Below are 18,592 nucleotides of genomic sequence, written 5' to 3' on the forward strand. Positions count from 1 at the left end.
ATAGAGAGAAATAAGTAACTAGGAGAGAAATATCGACGGTCTACATGCATTCTACTGTGCAAATAAAAATCATTTTTGTTCTCTCAAATTTCTACTCAGATTTATGTTACTATTTAATCCCATATTACTATGCCACGCTATTGCCTGCTCTGTCCCACCATCACTACTAACAAAAAAGAAACCCCTCAAAGTACCGTCTTAGTCAGCTCAGACTACCATAAAAGAGTGGATGACCTGAACCACAGAAACTTCTTTTTGACAGTTCCAGAGGCTGTAAATGTGCAGAGTACCAGCACAGCTGTGTTCTGGTGGGGACTGTCTTCCTGACTTGGCTTGTAGATGGCCACCTTCTCACCATGTACTCTCGTCACCTCTTTTTTGTGAGAATAAGAAAGCTTTCTCCAGTCTTCTTTTTTTATTCCTTTTTAGATATATTTTTTTTTTCTGTAGGGAATATGTGTTCACCAGAGAGAGACACAGAAAGAGAGAGAGAGAGACAGAGAAAGTGAGAAACAACTCCCCAGAGAGAATGGCCTTGCCACAATGCCTTCTTTATTTTCTTCTCAGGATTTTGGGCACATACACACATGTGCTCATCATGCTTTTCAGGTCACCTGGTCTGGGACTCAAACCCACAGAGTTGGCCATGTGAGATCCCAGTGCCTTTACCACCATGCCACTTGCTGGCTCTCTACTGTCTCTTCTTAAAAGAGTACTAATACCTTCAACAAGGCCCAATCCTTGTGACCTCTAATTAGCTACCAAAACCCCCAGGTCCAAATACTACTGCCTTGGTTTCAGGGCTTCACTGTGAACTCTGGGAAGACACAGTTCAATCCATAGCAGCATTTAACACCAAGGAATTTCAGATGAGAGTGTGTGGACCACTTTTCAAGCATATGTGCTAGATGCATCCTGCAGGCTGTCTTTGTGATCCCAACAGCAACTTTATAAGAAGAGCAACTTTATGAGATAAACTGACATTAGTTTACAGATGAGGAAGTTAAGTCTTAGAGAAGCTAAGACAATTTCTGCAAGGCAAGGCTTGTAAGGAAAAGCAGAACCTGCACTGAAAATCAAATGGCTTGTTGAAAACGATGTACTTATGATTACCATGTAATACCCCCAGTTCTAATACAAGGGTGTGAATTACGTTAGAGATGGAGCAAAATGATTTATCTTGTGCAAAATGACATCTGCTCTGTTGTGGGAAGAATAATTTTAGCAAGAGAGTAAGTTTTATGCATTTTCCAGCTGTGTATTGGTAAGAGTAAATATAAAAAGGCCGTGTTGCTTAACAATATCCGTATTACTGTGAAATTAGCTAGAACTCAGACTTGTATTCAATGGACTAGACTGTTCTTCCTTTGATATTGCTTATAACATCATTCCCATAATTATGGAAATCATTTGAAACCTTACAAAATGTATTGCAGGGGTCTTAAAAAGTTCATGGAGAAAGCTTATTATGAAAAAACTGCATGGACTTCAAAATTTTTGCACCAAAAAAAGCTCATACTTTAATTTTATTTTTCCACTAGCTTTTTGAAATCTCATATTGATGTAAGTGGTCTCTTTGTAATATAGCTAATATTCATAAAGCTATCACTGTGCTAAATGAGGCATGTTAAGTACACTTCCTGGTTTTGTATTTTACTGCCCTATGTTTGGGTAGTGACTCCTGTCTGTACACTGTGGCATGCGCTTTCAGTCCTTCCCTTTTCAGCCAAATAACCCTATGACACAGGCAGCATCTTTCCAATTTAATTTGCACATCAAAGCTCAGAGGACTGTAAGACTTGCTCCCAGTTGCCTGGCTGGAACAAGGGGCTGAACTGGACTTCCAAGTTCAGTCTTTCTAGATCCTTAGCCCATGTTTAGGATTACTAATATATTTTGTTTATTTATTTATAAGAATTATTTATTTAATTTTATTCATTATTATTATTTTAATTTGCTAGAGGGCACATGCACTTGCCAGAGAGAGAGAGAGAGAGGGAGAGTGAGAAAGCAAGCTGCCAGGTCCAGGACTCAAACTGCTGTCAGCCATGTGGGATCTCAGCACCTTAACCACCCTGCCTCCTGCCGGCCCCCGAAATCACTTCTCCATTTCTGCAGTTCCTTCTCTTCCATTCTCCTTTCAGGATTTTGGGCACGCATAAACATGACATGAGTTTTAACCCTCCCAGTCCAGGACTCAAACCACAGTCGATCATGTGGGAGTCTGGCACCTTAACCACCATGTCACCTACTGGCCCCTCTATTTTTTAAATTCTTATATGGTGCTCTATTTTTTTCTGTGTGCAGAATATTTGCATATAAATTTTCTGAATTGAATATTTGTTAAAATTGTATGTCACTAAGGAAAATAAGTGTCTCTATGTATAGCTTTCCACAATAAACTGCACCCATTCATAAGGAAAAGGGCCTTGAGAAATTAACTGACTCCTGTGGAGTACCCCTGTGCACTAGAATGCTTGCTAAAGCCTTCTCTACCCAATAGCCCCTGAAGTCTCCTTCTTACCTGAGACACTAACTTGCCCATGGTTGCACAGCCAGTAAGCAGCACAGCCATAATGTAGACCTAACTCTGGCTGATTCCAAAGCTTTATTCATTTTCTGCAATACAAAATGTCTCATATATGCTTGTGTTTTCTGAACCTGTCCTGTTATCACTTAAAGTGTATATAATTTATGGTAAGTTTTAACAGTGAATTTTATACTAAATAAATTCACATAGAATTGAGTTAATTAAAGCTAAATAAATAAACCCGGGACCAGTAGTTGGCATAATGGCTATGTCACTGGACTCCCATGTAGCCAACTGCGGTTCAAGTCGAGACCCGGTGATTTAAACTCACACCAGGTGTGTGTGCATGCGTGCCCAAGATCCTGAGAGGAGAATGGAGGAGAAGGGACTGCAGCGTGACCATCCCCCCTGGGGGGTGATTTCTCGCTTTCTGTCTCTCTGTCTCTCTCTGTCTTTCTGGCAAGCGCATGCGCCCTATAGCAAAAACCTCTCCAAAAAAATAAATAATTAAAGCTAAATAAACCCTATGCTGATATCATATTCTAATATTTATATTTTTTGATATTGTTTCATTAATTTAGGGGTGTGGTTTAGTAAGGGGTTAAAAAATAAAGACCTACAGCATGATGTACTCAACACAAGTGTGTCAGAGGAACATCAGGAGCTCTTCAGGAGTGATTTAGCTCCTCATTTCTAGGTGCATATTGAGGAATCATTTGATAAATAAGGCGTCTCTAATCCCAGGTAGAAATAGAGAGGTGTGTTTGTGTGCACAGGAAGTTCAGGGTTGTCTTTTCTGTGTTTTACAAGGCAACTTGAGAAGATCTAGAAAAGACAGCAAGAGTAAATTCCAAGTGTATGTTTGCTTTATTATTTTATTTTCCCTGTGAGAGGATCCATGTACACATCTGTACAAGAGAAATAGAGAGAGAGAGAAAGAGAGGAAGCATTCTCCAAAGGGGGATGGCCACATTTCAATCATTTTCCTCATTCTCCATCCCATCAGCATCTGGGACATGCACACACATGTGCCCAACTTGTTTTCCAAAGTCCTCGGCCTGGAATTCAAACCATGGATGGCCGTGTGGGATTGGGATCCCCATGTACAACACCTATCCACTGCTCTGTAAGGCTGGCTGCATGTATACTGTTTTACAATAAGAAGTCTTCATGCGATTGTTCTAAGAGTGCCTTTTTACGTGGGAAATACTGTCTTCTAGTGAGTAATAAGCAACGCACGCGTCAATGGAATCATAATATCTGGCCTGTATTAGTGAAAGTAATAGCATGACAACCTTGTAATTTAAATAAAGACAGAAGAAAGGTGTAGGAATCTGAGTTACTGCAATTTTCTTCTATGGATTTCCACATGGTTGTGGAGAAATTATACTCCAGCAAAAGTATGCTAAAGTTTGAAATTGAAAGTCATGATTCCTTTGTATTTCCAGACCACATCCATTACTGGAAAGAGAGAGACTCGTTTTACAATCTCACATTCCAACGTACATGTAGACAGAGTGTGATGGGGTGGGACATGGGTGACAATGAATCTAAAGGGCCCTGTGTATTAGTCGTACAAAACAAGGGCAGAATGCATGATGATGATGCGTTGAGTTGTTTTGTTTGGTTTATTATTTGTTCTGTGAAAGAGAGAGACAGAGAGACAAGTTCTCCCAGCAGGGTCTCCATGCTGCAGTCTCCCCCCAGCTTCAGCTGACCAGCCTCATAGGCACGTGTGAGCACATGCATGTTCTCAGGGAGGTCCTGAGACTCAGATGCAGGACTTTTCCATGTGAGTCTGGTTGCTTTCCTGCTGTGACACCACACATGCCAGGTTTGCGTTTTTGTCATTGTACTTTTCATTTTTTCAAACTAGTGCTATAGTCCGACAGACGTCTGTTCAGTTCCTGACATTGTTTCTACCTGTATTTTAAAATGAAGATAGCAATTGCTACTTTATCCAGTAGTTATGAGGAATAAACGTGTATATACATTTTAAAATGTATTATACATAAGAAGTAATGAATATATACTAATTACTATACAGATACTAGAGTGAGATAAATGTGTCCACTATAAAAAGCATATCCATGCTGCTTTCTGAATTAGTACATGAGCATCTATTTAAAAAAAAAATGATTTTTAACTTTTTTTTTCAAATTGGGAAGTTGAGCATTATAGAAATGCTTCATTTACCCTTATTAAACCATCACTGTGCTAGCATGGAACACGGAGAATGGGCTGCTAGTACGATGCTGAGAATAAATGTTTGTACGGCCCTGACACCCCAGTCATTTAGTTCTATTACATTCTAATGCAACCCACACACTGAAAACCTTGTAACAGTCTTTTCACCAAAATGATCATTTAGTATGAAATATTGTATTTTTAAATTTTGCTGTAATTTTCATTAGTAGCATGCTTATTGCTTGGGGAAAAAAAAAGTTCTTCTCTATAACGTAAGCAGAGTTTACAAATTTATTCTTATGCATTAATTGAAGAGATAAACTCCTGGTGCTAGTAAACTCACATGAAAGGATGGATAATAGGATTTCTTTATTTGCTTTCAGATTTTCAGACGATGCTGGTTGGTGTTCAAGAAGGCTTCTAGCAAAGGACCTAGAAGGTTAGAAAAATTTCCGGATGAAAAGGCAGCTTATTTCAGAAACTTTCATAAGGTAAGTCACAGGCCTGGAAGACCCTGGGGCACCACTGGACCCTTGACAACTTGTGGGGACATCCCTTTGATAGATGAAATCTGTGGGGTGCAAATTCATGGCCAGGGTAAAATACCCCTGTTCTGATAAAATGCAAAAGTTACTTTTCTCCTTTATTTTAATCATCTGCTGTAAATGCCAGTGATCCCTCTGCAAAATGAAAGACTCATTTTTATTGCTACTTTGCAAAATGAGATGACTCATAACTCACCCAGATCATCCTACAAGGCGCTGAGTAGGCATTTTCCCTCTGGTCAGGTTAATTGTGCATTTGTTACTTTGATTTAAACTCTGGGCATCCTTAGGAGGTGAAACTTCTGAGGCTGGCTTTAGTGGTGCTAATGATATTGTTAATGTATATGGCATTTGCTGTTAGCTCCTTACCAAGAAAGTGACCATCAAATATGCCGATGCGTATATAGATATGCCATCAATCCTAGAAATGAGATATCAAATTCCTAACAATTAAAAGAATATAGGGGCCAGCAGGTGGCAGGGTAGTTAGGACACTGGTTCCCTCATGGGCAACCATGGTTAGAGTATCAGACTTGGCAGCCTGAAAATCATGCTGGGCATGTGTACATGCATACCCAAAATCCCAAGAGGGGAACAGAGAAGAGATTACAGTGTGGCCATCCCCTCTGGGGGTTATTTCTCACTTTCTCTTGCTGTCTCTGTCTCTTCAAAAAGTGCATGTGCACTGTGGCAAATACGTGTGTGTGTGTGTGTGTGTGTGTGTGTGTATAAAATATAACCTCAAAAGAATATTGCTACCTATTGAATATTGCTACCTGAAGTTTACTTTGATAATAACATCAAAACACTGTAAAGTATTTTAGAAAAATTCTGAATGTTCATAACAGAACTCAGAATTGTAGAACAATGCACCTGTTGGCAGAATGGCTACACTCAGGAAAGATTCTAATTCTTCATTGATTATAGTATAGAGTAAGTCATGCTTGATAATGAATTTGTGGAATTTTATTTTAAGTGATACACAGCTCTAATTTCCCCTTTTATTAAAATAAGATTATTGACAATAATGTGCTAACATACTTTTATGCAATTAATGGGCAATCATTTATATTGTATTTGACTTTAAATCACAGAACTGATCATGGGAGCTTCCTTAACTCTCGATGAGGTCTTCTTTGTATTAATATAGCCTTCCTGCCAGAGAGGACAAGGGCAGGTTTCTGCACTCACTCAGGACATTTGGTTGTGCATGAGTAGGTGGGGTTTAAAATTGTGATATTGCACGTCTCTAAAGATCGCTAGATGCCTTTATGAAGCAGTCAGCACAGTGCAGCCCAGAAGTTGGACTATTACCAGGTCTTACTACATTGGAAATGACCAAAATCATGCAGAGTACATTCTCTGACCATAAATGATTTACATTAGAAGTTATAATAACAGATCACCTAGAAAACTCTAGAACTTTGGAAACTAACCTTTTCCATGGGGTAATGTTTAAAGATTCAAAGTAGAAATTGCAAAGACTCTTGGCAAATATTCTGAACAGAAAGGTATGAAAAGTACAAATATTGGGAACCAGCAGTTAGTGTAATGGCTATGTCGCTGGACTCCCACGCAGTCGACCGCAGTTTGCGTCCCGGACCCGGTGGCTTAAAACTCAGGCTGGGCGCGTGTGCGTGCGTGCCCAAGATCCCGAGAGGAGAATGGAGGAGAAGGGATTGCAGCGTGACCATCCCCTCTGTGGGGGGGTGATTTCTTGCTTTCTGTCTCTATGTCTCTCTTTGTCTGTCTGGCGAGCGAGCGCACTCGCCCTATAGCGAAAACTTCTCAAAAAAAAAAAAGTACAAATATTAAAACACAAACAGCGAGTCTGGGGAAAAGTACATAAAGACTGATGTTGGAAAGAAACCATAGAGGTGGGAGCAAAGAACAGTGAAGTAGAAAAAAAGAAAAAATGTTAGGAGAATTTTACAGATCCAACAAGCTGGCCCTCTGGAAAAGAAAATCAATCAACAGACAATTGCTACGCCAAATTTATCAACTAAAAATAGGAAAAAAAAAAAGAATCAAAGATTGGGATTAGTAAAAGGGCTACAAATTCTACAGACATTAAAAGGATAACAACAGTGTGTTATGGGTGAATATATGCCAAAGTGTCTGACAGTTTACATAAAGTAGGTAAACTTCCCGAGAGACACAAACTACCCAAGCTTAATCAGTATATAGACAGCTAATTGAAACACTGAAGATAGAGTTAAGATTCTTTCCACCAAAAATAACCAACTCTATATTATTTTGCTCATTAATATCACAACACATTTAAAGGAAAAAATTCACATAAATACCTACAGAAAGGAAAAAACCCTTATCACCTTATTTTATTAGGTGTGTATTACCCTAAAACTAAACTAAACCAAGGTGTTAGAAGAAAAGTACTGATGATACAAACCGAAGTTTCTTAATAAAATATTTAAATCTCATTACCAATATGCTAGCATATCATAATCAAGTAGAGTTTATCATAGAAATGAGAAGTTGTTTTAACATTTGAAAATCAATGCCATAATGTAGGATAAAACAGAAAATTATTATATGATCCTTTAAATTGTTAGAAGAGAACATTTAACAAAGTTCAGCATTCATATACAATTTAAAACACTCACAAAACTTGAACGAACTTCCTTAGTCTGAAAATGGGCATCCAACAAAAACTTACAGAAAAGAAAAAGGAAAACTTTCTATTCCCAAATGGTATAATTGTTTGTTGAAAATGCACATTAACTTACAAAATAACTACCAAATGTATTAATTAATGTATTTAATAGTTAGGTTGCAATGGTTCTAAAATCTATATACATTCAATATAACACTAATAAAAATTCTAGGAGTCTTTTTGTAGATATCGACAGACTCATTGTCTCTGAAATGTGTATCATTTAGATTAACCGAACAAGTTTAATAAAGAAAGTTGGAATTATTGCACTATAAGATATGAAGACTTACTGTACAGTTAAATCATGATAATATAGTATTAGCAAGAGGATATGCAGGCAGATCAGTGGAAAGGAATATAAAAGTAGACAACAGACCTTTGAAGATCAAGAATCTCAACCACAGTGCACAGGGGTTGCACACTCTAAATCTAGCTTCCATGCCAGCAGCTGTATGAACTTTAATAAGCTATTTAACTACTATGTACTGGATTTTTTTCTCTGACAAATCTAGATCATGATAGTACATACAATGGCAGGCTATCACAAGGAAAAATGCCACTGTAGAAATATAACAAGATGAAATGTAGCTAAATATTACAAAGAAATGATGTGTTATGGTTATGCATGTAATGACTTAAAGTGTTCTTCTGTGTGACAAGGTGTAGTAAATATGCATCATTATCAGTTCAGGCCAAGTGTGACCGTGACTCAGGTGAAGGTGTTCTATTGGGTCTGAAGGTAAAGGACAGACTGTAGAAGGGCTGTGGGAAACTGACAAGAGGTGCTTATGGATGGATGTTGGGCGGAAGGGAAAGGTAGGAAGCTTGGGGGTTTATGATCCTGGAGATGAGTCATGGTTTGGATAATGATGCAATTCATGGAGATGAGGAAACCTAGGAGGGCTGCCTGGGGGTTAAATAATAAGCTTTCACTTGGTATATGTCAAATTTGACACATCTATTGAGCATTCAAACTGAAATGTCAAGTAGTCTCTTAGAAAAATAAATGTGAACCATGACAGGGGAAATGCTGATGCCACAGGAACTCACTTGGTTGGTGGCATATTGATAGCACTTTATGCTACAGCACTGGATAAAATGTCCTTGGGAGAGGGAGAGAAAGAAAAGGAGATTATTAGTCAATATGAGCTTTGGAGAATTAGTGTAGAAGGAGGAACCAGGGTAGAAGTCCGGGAAAAACAGTAAAATAGGCAAAATATCATTACAAACAGAAAGTTGGAAACCGAGAGAAAACCATTAAGACAATGGTTTTACATCTAATACCACTGAGAGATTGAATGATATTCTAGAGGAGAGATTATTGGATTGACAACAGGGTGGGAAGTGTTGGTGACTTTGACAAAGGCTGTTTCACTGGAACGTGGAGACTGAGTTCACCTAGCGTGGCCGGTAAGAGAATGAGAGATGAGAAAGCGACTGCTACTTTAGCAATTTCCTCAAGAAGTTTTGAGCCAAGACATGAAGTAGGTGTGTTTTTAAAACATGACATACACACAATTGTGTATTGCCACGTGAGAACAATCTCGTAAACTGAAAATGTGGTGAGGAGAAAGTTCCTGAATATAATTTTCAGGTTTTGCCTTTGACAGAACAAAGAATGTTTCATTATAACCAAAAGAGAGGAATAGCATATGAGTGCAGGTACAAGCAGAGTGGATACAAATTAATATTAGAAAACTGTCACTAAAACTTCAGAAACATCTGTGCTTTATGTTTGATTTTTTTTTTTTCTGTATGTGAAAATTAAGCAGCAAAAGAGCGTGAGAAACAGTGGGCATAGTAATCGTTAAGGGAGTAATCTTTAATAAAGAACGAAACAGATTTCATTGACTGTAACCTGAAGCTCCCTAAAACACTTTAATAACTAGGCTCAGTACATGTGACAGCTAAAATTGATCTTTCTCATGGCAAAGCTATGAGGATTAAAGTTTTTATTATTACAACTTTCTTTTTATAGCAATGAGAAGACTAATTCACTTTCTTACTAACTTACGTTTCCCTTTAGGAATTTCATCTTTTTCTTCTTTCTGTGTTTGATTGTGAAGTGAAACAGTGAAGTTGTACCAGTCCTGACAGGGAGAATAATCTGGACATGATTCATAAGTAATAAAAAAAAAAACCTTAAGGAATGTTTGCAAGAGAGTATGTACATGGTCCCTTTTCTCACAAACCACCTATTTTTTTGTTTGTTTGTTTATTTGTTTGGAGAAGTTTTTGCTATAGGATGAGTGCGCTCACCAGCAAGACAGAGAAAGATAGAGAGACAGAAAGTGAGAAACCACCCCCCAGGGGGGATGGCCTCACCGCAATCCCTTCTCCTCCATTCTCTTCTCGGGATCTTGGGCACACACACACATGCACCCAGTGTGAGTTTAAGCCACTGGGTCTGGGACTCGAACTGTGGTCAACTACGTGGGAGTCCAGCAACGTAGCCATTATGCCATCTGCTGGTCCCTATGAGCTGCCTTACTCTATTTTACTAGCTTTTAGATCAATCTTACTACTTTTCTTCTTCCACAGTTGTAATTAGCTGAGTGATATAAGTTTTTACCTCTCCCCCCCCTTAGGATGTGTATATAATTTTCTTCAAATTCTCTTTAGTAGCCTATTACTCTATAAAACCATTCTTTATCACTCATATGTAACCTGTTCTTCCTAGTCATTAAAATTATGTTACCATTAAACAACTCTAAACTGCTCAAATTAAAGTAAAAATCTGCAATGTAAGACCATGACTTAGATAATAATTTCCATTGGGCTCTAAAGATAAAAGTACCCACTCTCTTTGGAAACACTATTATGCCCAATTTAAATCTAATGAATGCAATATGATATAAATCTAATACAGGTTTTTGTGGAACTATTGGGTCATCGGAAAAGTCATGACGCATTATACGTCGTTTGCCAACTGACAAGGCAGACGCTGAGACTCAGAAGCTAGAGCAGATACCGTCCCTGTCTGTACAGTCAGGGAAGTCATCACCCTAGGCCTCAGGACTGTTCTGAGGAACAAATGAGATATGGGAGATGAAGATTTTAGGAGTAACCAAAACGTATGGAGCAACCAAAAATGCGAAGTTATTATCATGATTGTTTTAAAGACTTACAACCCGGTGACATAAGGTTTATCAATAGCCAGCTACGATGGAGTATAATGAGGGGCACAGTGCGGTTCTGCTGCTGGACACGAGGACCTTGCATAAGAGGTGACGGTTAGGGACTTCTGAAGGCTATTCTGTTTCGACAAACCACAATAGCAAAGGGCAGTGCATTATATGAAGGAGAGTATGTGTGACTGCAAGTACTGACATTCACTTTGCATAGTGTCAGACATCATTGGAATACTTAGTGTTGGCCAGCCCTGCCAGGAGGGCTTAGTGTAAGGAGAGCGGGACGGGCAAGAGTACGAAGGGTCATATATACCTTGCTCACAGTCTTTACCCTTTAAGCATTGGAGAAGTTATGAAGGGTTGTAAGTAGTTTGTCCTATCCTCAAATATATACTTCAGGGAGGACATGAAAATGAATGTTTGTGACATCACATCAAATGGATAGAGTAATAGAGAGACTCCATCCAGAGAAACTGATTAATTGAACTTTATAATAAGAGTAATTCTACTTTCCCGAAACAGACAATGGGATCCAGAATGAAGAAAGGTAGGTAGGTAGAGAAGAGAAAAGTTTTGATGATATATTCCAGCTTAGTAACTGGATAGAGGGGAAGTGGAGAGAGATAAGTGAAGGTTGCTATCTTTGAAGACTGTCGATGCACCGGTGAGCTGTTGCCCTCATAGACAGAGACTCTGGGAAGAGGTGCCATTTTCAGTTATGAGGGAAATGTCAATCTTGATGTGTTAGATATGAAGAAATTAGATGTAGTTTATAGGTATTTTCTTTAAGCAGTTTTGAGCAGAGCAGATTGTCGTGAAATTTGCCTAGGAAATATATAGGATAGAATCAATGTTAAAGTGAAGCTACAGCACATCCTTTCTGTGAAAGCAGCACTATATACAATTAAGCTATTTTCTCTAAATGAGATGCACATTTTTGTCAGTGGTATCCATGACAGTGCTATCCAAGGTATTTCACAGGTACTGCAATTCTAAGTTTAAGAATTACCAATCAAAAAATTGGGTATTTGATGGGAAAAAAATAAGCTAATTTAAGAAACGATAGAGAATTATGAAAGTGCCACTTAAATGTGAAACTCCTAAGTGGAATAAATGTTAACATAGTAGACAGTAAGTTTTTGCAATAATGAACAAGACCGTAAGTATATTTCTAAGGGAATTATGTAATAACTCTAAAGAGAGAGTGTATTTATTTAACCAAAAAGAACATTATTTTAAAAACGTTGACATCTGCGAAGGGGGAGAGGGGGAAGGCACGAAGGGTCATATATACCTTGCTCACAGTCTTTACCCTTTAAGCATTGGAGAAGTTATGAAGGGTTGTAAGTAGTTTGTCCTATCCTCAAATATATACTTCAGGGAGGACATGAAAATGAATGTTTGTGACATCACATCAAATGGATAGAGTAATAGAGAGACTCCATCCAGAGAAACTGATTAATTGAACTTTATAATAAGAGTAATTCTACTTTCCCGAAACAGACAATGGGATCCAGAATGAAGAAAGGTAGGTAGGTAGAGAAGAGAAAAGTTTTGATGATATATTCCAGCTTAGTAACTGGATAGAGGGGAAGTGGAGAGAGATAAGTGAAGGTTGCTATCTTTGAAGACTGTCGATGCACCGGTGAGCTGTTGCCCTCATAGACAGAGACTCTGGGAAGAGGTGCCATTTTCAGTTATGAGGGAAATGTCAATCTTGATGTGTTAGATATGAAGAAATTAGATGTAGTTTATAGGTATTTTCTTTAAGCAGTTTTGAGCAGAGCAGATTGTCGTGAAATTTGCCTAGGAAATATATAGGATAGAATCAATGTTAAAGTGAAGCTACAGCACATCCTCTCTGTGAAAGCAGCACTATATACAATTAAGCTATTTTCTCTAAATGAGATGCACATTTTTGTCAGTGGTATCCATGACAGTGCTATCCAAGGTATTTCACAGGTACTGCAATTCTAAGTTTAAGAATTACCAATCAAAAAATTGGGTATTTGATGGGAAAAAAATAAGCTAATTTAAGAAACGATAGAGAATTATGAAAGTGCCACTTAAATGTGAAACTCCTAAGTGGAATAAATGTTAACATAGTAGACAGTAAGTTTTTGCAATAATGAACAAGACCGTAAGTATATTTCTAAGGGAATTATGTAATAACTCTAAAGAGAGAGTGTATTTAACCAAAAAGAACATTATTTTAAAAACGTTGACATCTGCGAAGGGGGAGAGGGGGAAGGCAGAATGGCACAGGTTCTGCGTGTCTCCTTCTTCCCAGGAGCTGCTCCCCCCATGAGAGTGGGTGGCTGTGGATGGTGCCGGATCCAACACCAGGACCAGATGGCATTGCTTTGTCCACGGCCTGCACAAGCAGACTCCAGGGCAGAAAAATCACCAATGCTCTGAGTAGGTCTGTCCTCAGACTTGGGCTGAACATCACTTCTCATGGCCTTTTTCTTTCTTAGAAGCGTGACTTCTTTTTTCCCCTCAGAAGTGAACATCAACAAATTTCTCCTAGTTGCTTCTCACTGTCAACTAAAGTAGAATCATTTTATGAAAAAAACTGAAATATTTGAAACCATCATTTCCTCTCAGTTAAATTAATGACCAGTCCAAATATTGGCTCTCCAGAATTGGAGAAATAAAATCTTTTTCAAGATGGTTTGAAGTAATAGGTCAGTATGGATTTCTTAAACCATTCTATTTACTAATGCTAATGTACTTTAGTCATTATTCAGTTATTTTGATGTGCCCGAGAATCTAATATAGCTCAGTAGCAATCAATTAAAATAATCAATCAAATGAACTTTTTCCAACCTGAGTGATGGATTTCTGGAAAATAAGCTAGGGCCACAATTATTTCTTTACAAACTCTAACATCGCACTCTGCCTTATCTGGAGCATACATATTATAAGCTTATGAATATTAATGGCCTCATTTAGACATTTGATATGTTTACTGTTACAGAGATCTTGCTGCATAAATCAATTTTTATATGAAATTGCTATAAAATGGTATATACTCTTTTTTTTTTACTTCTTGGTAGAAAGAAATTTGAAATTCAAATCACTTGAGCTGCTGAAGGAAGTTATTAAAAATACATTAGGGTTGAAAATGTAGCTGTATATAATTGTCATAACAAATATTCAAAACAAATTTATCCTCAATGAAAACTGAACGAGAGCAATTTACATAGAATCAGCTAATAAATTTTCCTTAATTTTCTAAGCAGATGATGAAGAAATAGTTTATAGAAATTTTAATAACATAAATATGAGTACTCTCTATAGGGAGGAATATATAAATAAAATCCTGTAGAAAGATGAATGAAGACAGAAATGTCGGGGATGGAAATGGCATGGCGCCAGAAATGCGCTGCCGGTATTGGGAGCAATCTCAGTTCCAAACCCCTCTATACACCAGCCCGGAAAGCCTGATTTCATCCTCGATGATTGACTCCTATTTGATGTTGGCAGTATTTATCTTTATGAAAAGCAAAACTATGAGAGAGTTGGGGAAGATAAAGGCACCCTTCTGAAAATAGCCACCTATAGATCCAGTCTGTCGGGACAGCTCGAAGCAGAATTGTTGGTAAATGCAGAAAGGACGTGTGTGCGGTGTTATGTGCGACGCTTTCATTTTGACTGCACGTCGAAGTGCTTCATGCTTGGGTGAGCACCCGGTGAAGTACAAAGGCCGTTTGAAGCACTGGCACCTTCTCACCTGCTGGAAGTCTTTGGAGTAATCGTCGTTTATTCGGATTAGTTCTCTCATCCATTCATTCCTTCATGTTTTAATATATTTATCCATCTGTAATTTCTTTTCTGGAAGAGGTCTGTTTCTTGAACATAAGCCCTTATTAGCATACACATGGGTTCCAGAGATAGTTACAGGCTCATTTACTGATAATTTTACTCAGGGTCTTGATTGTTTTATTCATATTATCACATGATACTTCCTCAAGGAAGACTCAAACAACTGGGGTATGAAAAGCTGGCTTTTACGTAAGACGAAATACAGAGGAAAGGCCCAAGGCGTGGTGCAGTGTCTCTCTGAATGGGCCATCTTAAAGCCAGAAATTAGCAAAAGAGGCCAGGTGTTTAGACTTTTGCCTGGAAAAGATCAGCAAAGTTGTGACCTCATAATAACTTTCAGAGCTCTCCTTAATCTTTGTAATAGTTGACTTAAAGTCAGTTAAAATTTTAGTCCATCTGAGATGTCCTCAGTAGCAATTACTCTGAGGTTTAGAGATGCTCTAGAAACGACATCACTCAGTGACTGGACTTGTTCGGAACCCACTGCTTTACAGCAGGTATGGCCCAGACTCGGTGATCTCGGCTTGTGTTAGGATACAGAGGAGTGTGATTTGTATTGGTAAAATCGCTCTCTTTATCCCACTTTTAAAACATATGCATTTTATTTGTTTTGTAAGGTAACCATCCAAACTGGCATCATATCAGAAACAAACAAACAAACAAAGCCTAATTTAAATAATATATTCTCTCATCTTAAAAATGCAAATAATAATAAGTGAGGTATACACTGAGAAGATAGGTGCAAAGAAGACAGCATGTAAAATGCAAAACAATGACTTTTTAAAGTAATTTTGACCTCAGGTTTTTGTTTAATCTTTGAAATCAAAGAAATAATTCATATCAATTTTAGAAAATTGTTGAGACCAATTTGGATGATAAAGTAGTTCGTAACTTCAAGCAAGTCGTTTACATAGCAAATCAGATCATGTGAACAAATACACAGTTCCGCAACTCTGTCGTGCTGTAATTCCCATCATGTCTGAAGCATTTTACATTTATTTCATAGATGGAGTTTCAATGCCTTTAATTATTATCTCAGAATATCACCAGTGCATTTTTGATTTGTAAGAATCTTTTTTAACCATCAACAAAGCTTGCCTAATGGTGTAATAGCTAACAGATGCAATAGGAGAAATGCTTATTGCATCATGCTCAGTGAGTATAAGTTGTTTTCCTCCATTAATGGAAAGATAAATCATCCCTCAAGTATTGACTGTGTGTTCACTTGCAGCTTACAACTGACAAATATTTCAGTAAGAATTTGCTCTTGAATAACATTTAGCTCCTCATTATAAATATCTATGTAGCCTCTTTATTTTTATTTTAAAAATGCTGCTTCATATTTACATCAAATTTCTCATACAGTATTCTAACATTTTAAAGGTTTTTTTTAAAGCTAATAGTTTTATTTTAAACCTAGTAAATTTTTGGTTGGTCGTTGACCAATCCTAGTTTACAGCAGTAGCCACCACTGAACTAATATTGGACTCTATGTTTTTACTTTTCATGTTTTAAAAATACTTAGTCCACAGTTATTTCCAAGTGACTTGTTCATAATTAATTTTTTCCTTTATTCAGCTTTTTATTCTGTACTTATTTTATGTTTACTTTTTCTCATTTAACTTGCCGGAGTTCTCTTTCATGAATCATTTCTAATGAAGCTTTGGCTTTGTTAATTTTTTTGTTATTTTCTTTACTTCTACCCTTATTATTATTATGTCTTTCTTTATGAAGTGCTGGGTTGCTTTTCCTCTTCCTTTCTTCTTACTTCTTCAGGTGAATGCCAAAGTTCTCTGCTCTCATTGTCATTGTTCAAGGAAAATAGTTTTAAAGCTATATGATTTTGTATGCACAATTTTATCAGTGCCTCTTAAACCTTAACATACACTGTTACATGTTCATTAAAGTCTAGTTTGTAATTTGACATATGATTTTTTTAACTCACATTTTTTAAGCAATATGCTACACACTTTATTGTCATATAGGATATTTAAATATCCATTCATAAATTTTTGACTATGTAGTTTAATGCCAAGGGCTGTAATTGGTAATTTTTCTTCTTCTGAATTTACTAAGACATTTTATTATTTAATATATTTTCAATTTTCACAAAAACTCCAATATTCTAGGGGAAAAAAGTGTCTGTTTATTGTTGATAGTAGATGTGTATGTGTAGATCTGCACAGATAATACAAAATAACTTGACCTTATAACATATTTTGAAGAATTTTTATATCTTTGTTTGTGAGATGGATAGATTTAGTTCTTAACTTCCTTGAGAAAGGTCAGATAATTTCGTCACCTATGAATGGATTATAATTTGTCCTTTTCCTCCTCAACTGGACTACATAATTGATTGGATTGAAGTCATTGTGCTTCCCAAACCACTTTAGATGAAATTTAGGGATGAATTGGACTACTGTTAACATGATTAAAATGTTACTTCTTGTTACTACTACACAGTAACAAGAATAACTATGTAAATCTTGCCGGAGAACCAAGTTTGATGGGTGGTCTGCGCTGTCCTGGTTTGAACTGGAGTGCCACTTAGAGATTGTTACAAAGTCTTAACATGCCAGTTGCTCTCAGACTTTTCTATTCTTGTTTCCACTTGTTACCCAGCTCTGAGCTTGGAAAGGGGGGTGTTTGTCAGTGGAGGTTGTACCAAATCATATTCTTATGTCTTTTGAATAGCAGCAGCAACACTTATAGTGAGGGTCTCTAGGGCAATTATCAATTTTTCCATGCCACCAGGACTTGACCTTCCTGTATTTTCTGTCTCAAGTATAATGGTAAGTCAACAGCCCTGGTCAACTCACCATAGTTCTTTCCAGCTGTCAAATGTGTGCAGGAAATAGTGAACATCTTTATTCAATAAGAAACTCTTCCTATTTTTGCTCCAGAAGCAGAGTTACAAAAAATGAGTAGCCAGTAAAGTGACATGCTTAAATAGCAGTCTAGCACTTTCTCAAGATCCTTGTGAAAATCACCTATAGATCTTTGATTAGGGACTGTGGAAGGTAGAGGAGTCATTTACGAAGCAACATTCAAACTGTTTAAACAGACCAGAGATTCTTTGTAATTTTCCACAGGGAAAAGAAAGGTACTACCAACAGCCTTCTCTGGGGCCCTCTGGCCTGGCACTCACAAGATGATAGGCTCTCAAAAACGTCACTTTTCTGTTTTCCCTTAATATGCCCAAATCAAAAAAACAAACAAACAAAAACTGCTATCAGCTACAAAACTGGCAGAGAACCAAAGGGGACCAAAACCCTGGAGCATTCACAACTTCTCATGCGAACCTTTGCCGACTTCTGCAGGGGGAGAGCCTGACACCGATGGCCTGTGCCCAGTTTAGAGAAGCTGAAACCCCCAGAGATGAGGCACGCACCAGCTCAGAAACGCACTGGCCTTTGCTCTTGGTCCCCACCAAATGCCAATCAGTTCAGTTTTCCAAAGAGAGGCCTTGTTAGATCACCATGGCCTTTCTCCTGGGAACCCAGTACTCACCTCCACCTCCTATGTGTGCCCTGCCTTGGGAACCACGTCAGAGAGGAATTTGTATTAATCAAAAATAAAGAAGTAAAAAAGAAAGCATATTTAATACCACCAAGACACCTAATAGAGATCTATCCCTTGCTGGTTAAGAAAGTAACATTCTTTTTCTTTCTTTCTTTTTTTTTTTTTTTTTTTTTTT

General features: G+C 37.6%; 1 protein-coding gene across 1 annotated transcript in view; it reads left to right on the forward strand.

Moving 5' to 3' along the window:
- Positions 1–2,543: 2,543 nt before the first annotated feature.
- Positions 2,544–18,592, forward strand: part of DOK6 (docking protein 6) — a 293,919-nt gene continuing 277,870 nt past the window's right edge. The window contains exons 1-2 of the mRNA XM_006147231.1: positions 2,544–2,558; positions 5,101–5,208. Of these exons, the coding sequence (XP_006147293.1) occupies positions 2,544–2,558; positions 5,101–5,208 (123 nt within the window). The remainder of the gene's footprint in view (positions 2,559–5,100; positions 5,209–18,592) is intronic.

This window comes from Tupaia chinensis, unplaced genomic scaffold, assembly GCF_000334495.1.
Source record: "Tupaia chinensis unplaced genomic scaffold, TupChi_1.0 Scaffold000206_1, whole genome shotgun sequence".
NCBI classification, from domain to species: Eukaryota; Metazoa; Chordata; class Mammalia; order Scandentia; family Tupaiidae; genus Tupaia; species Tupaia belangeri.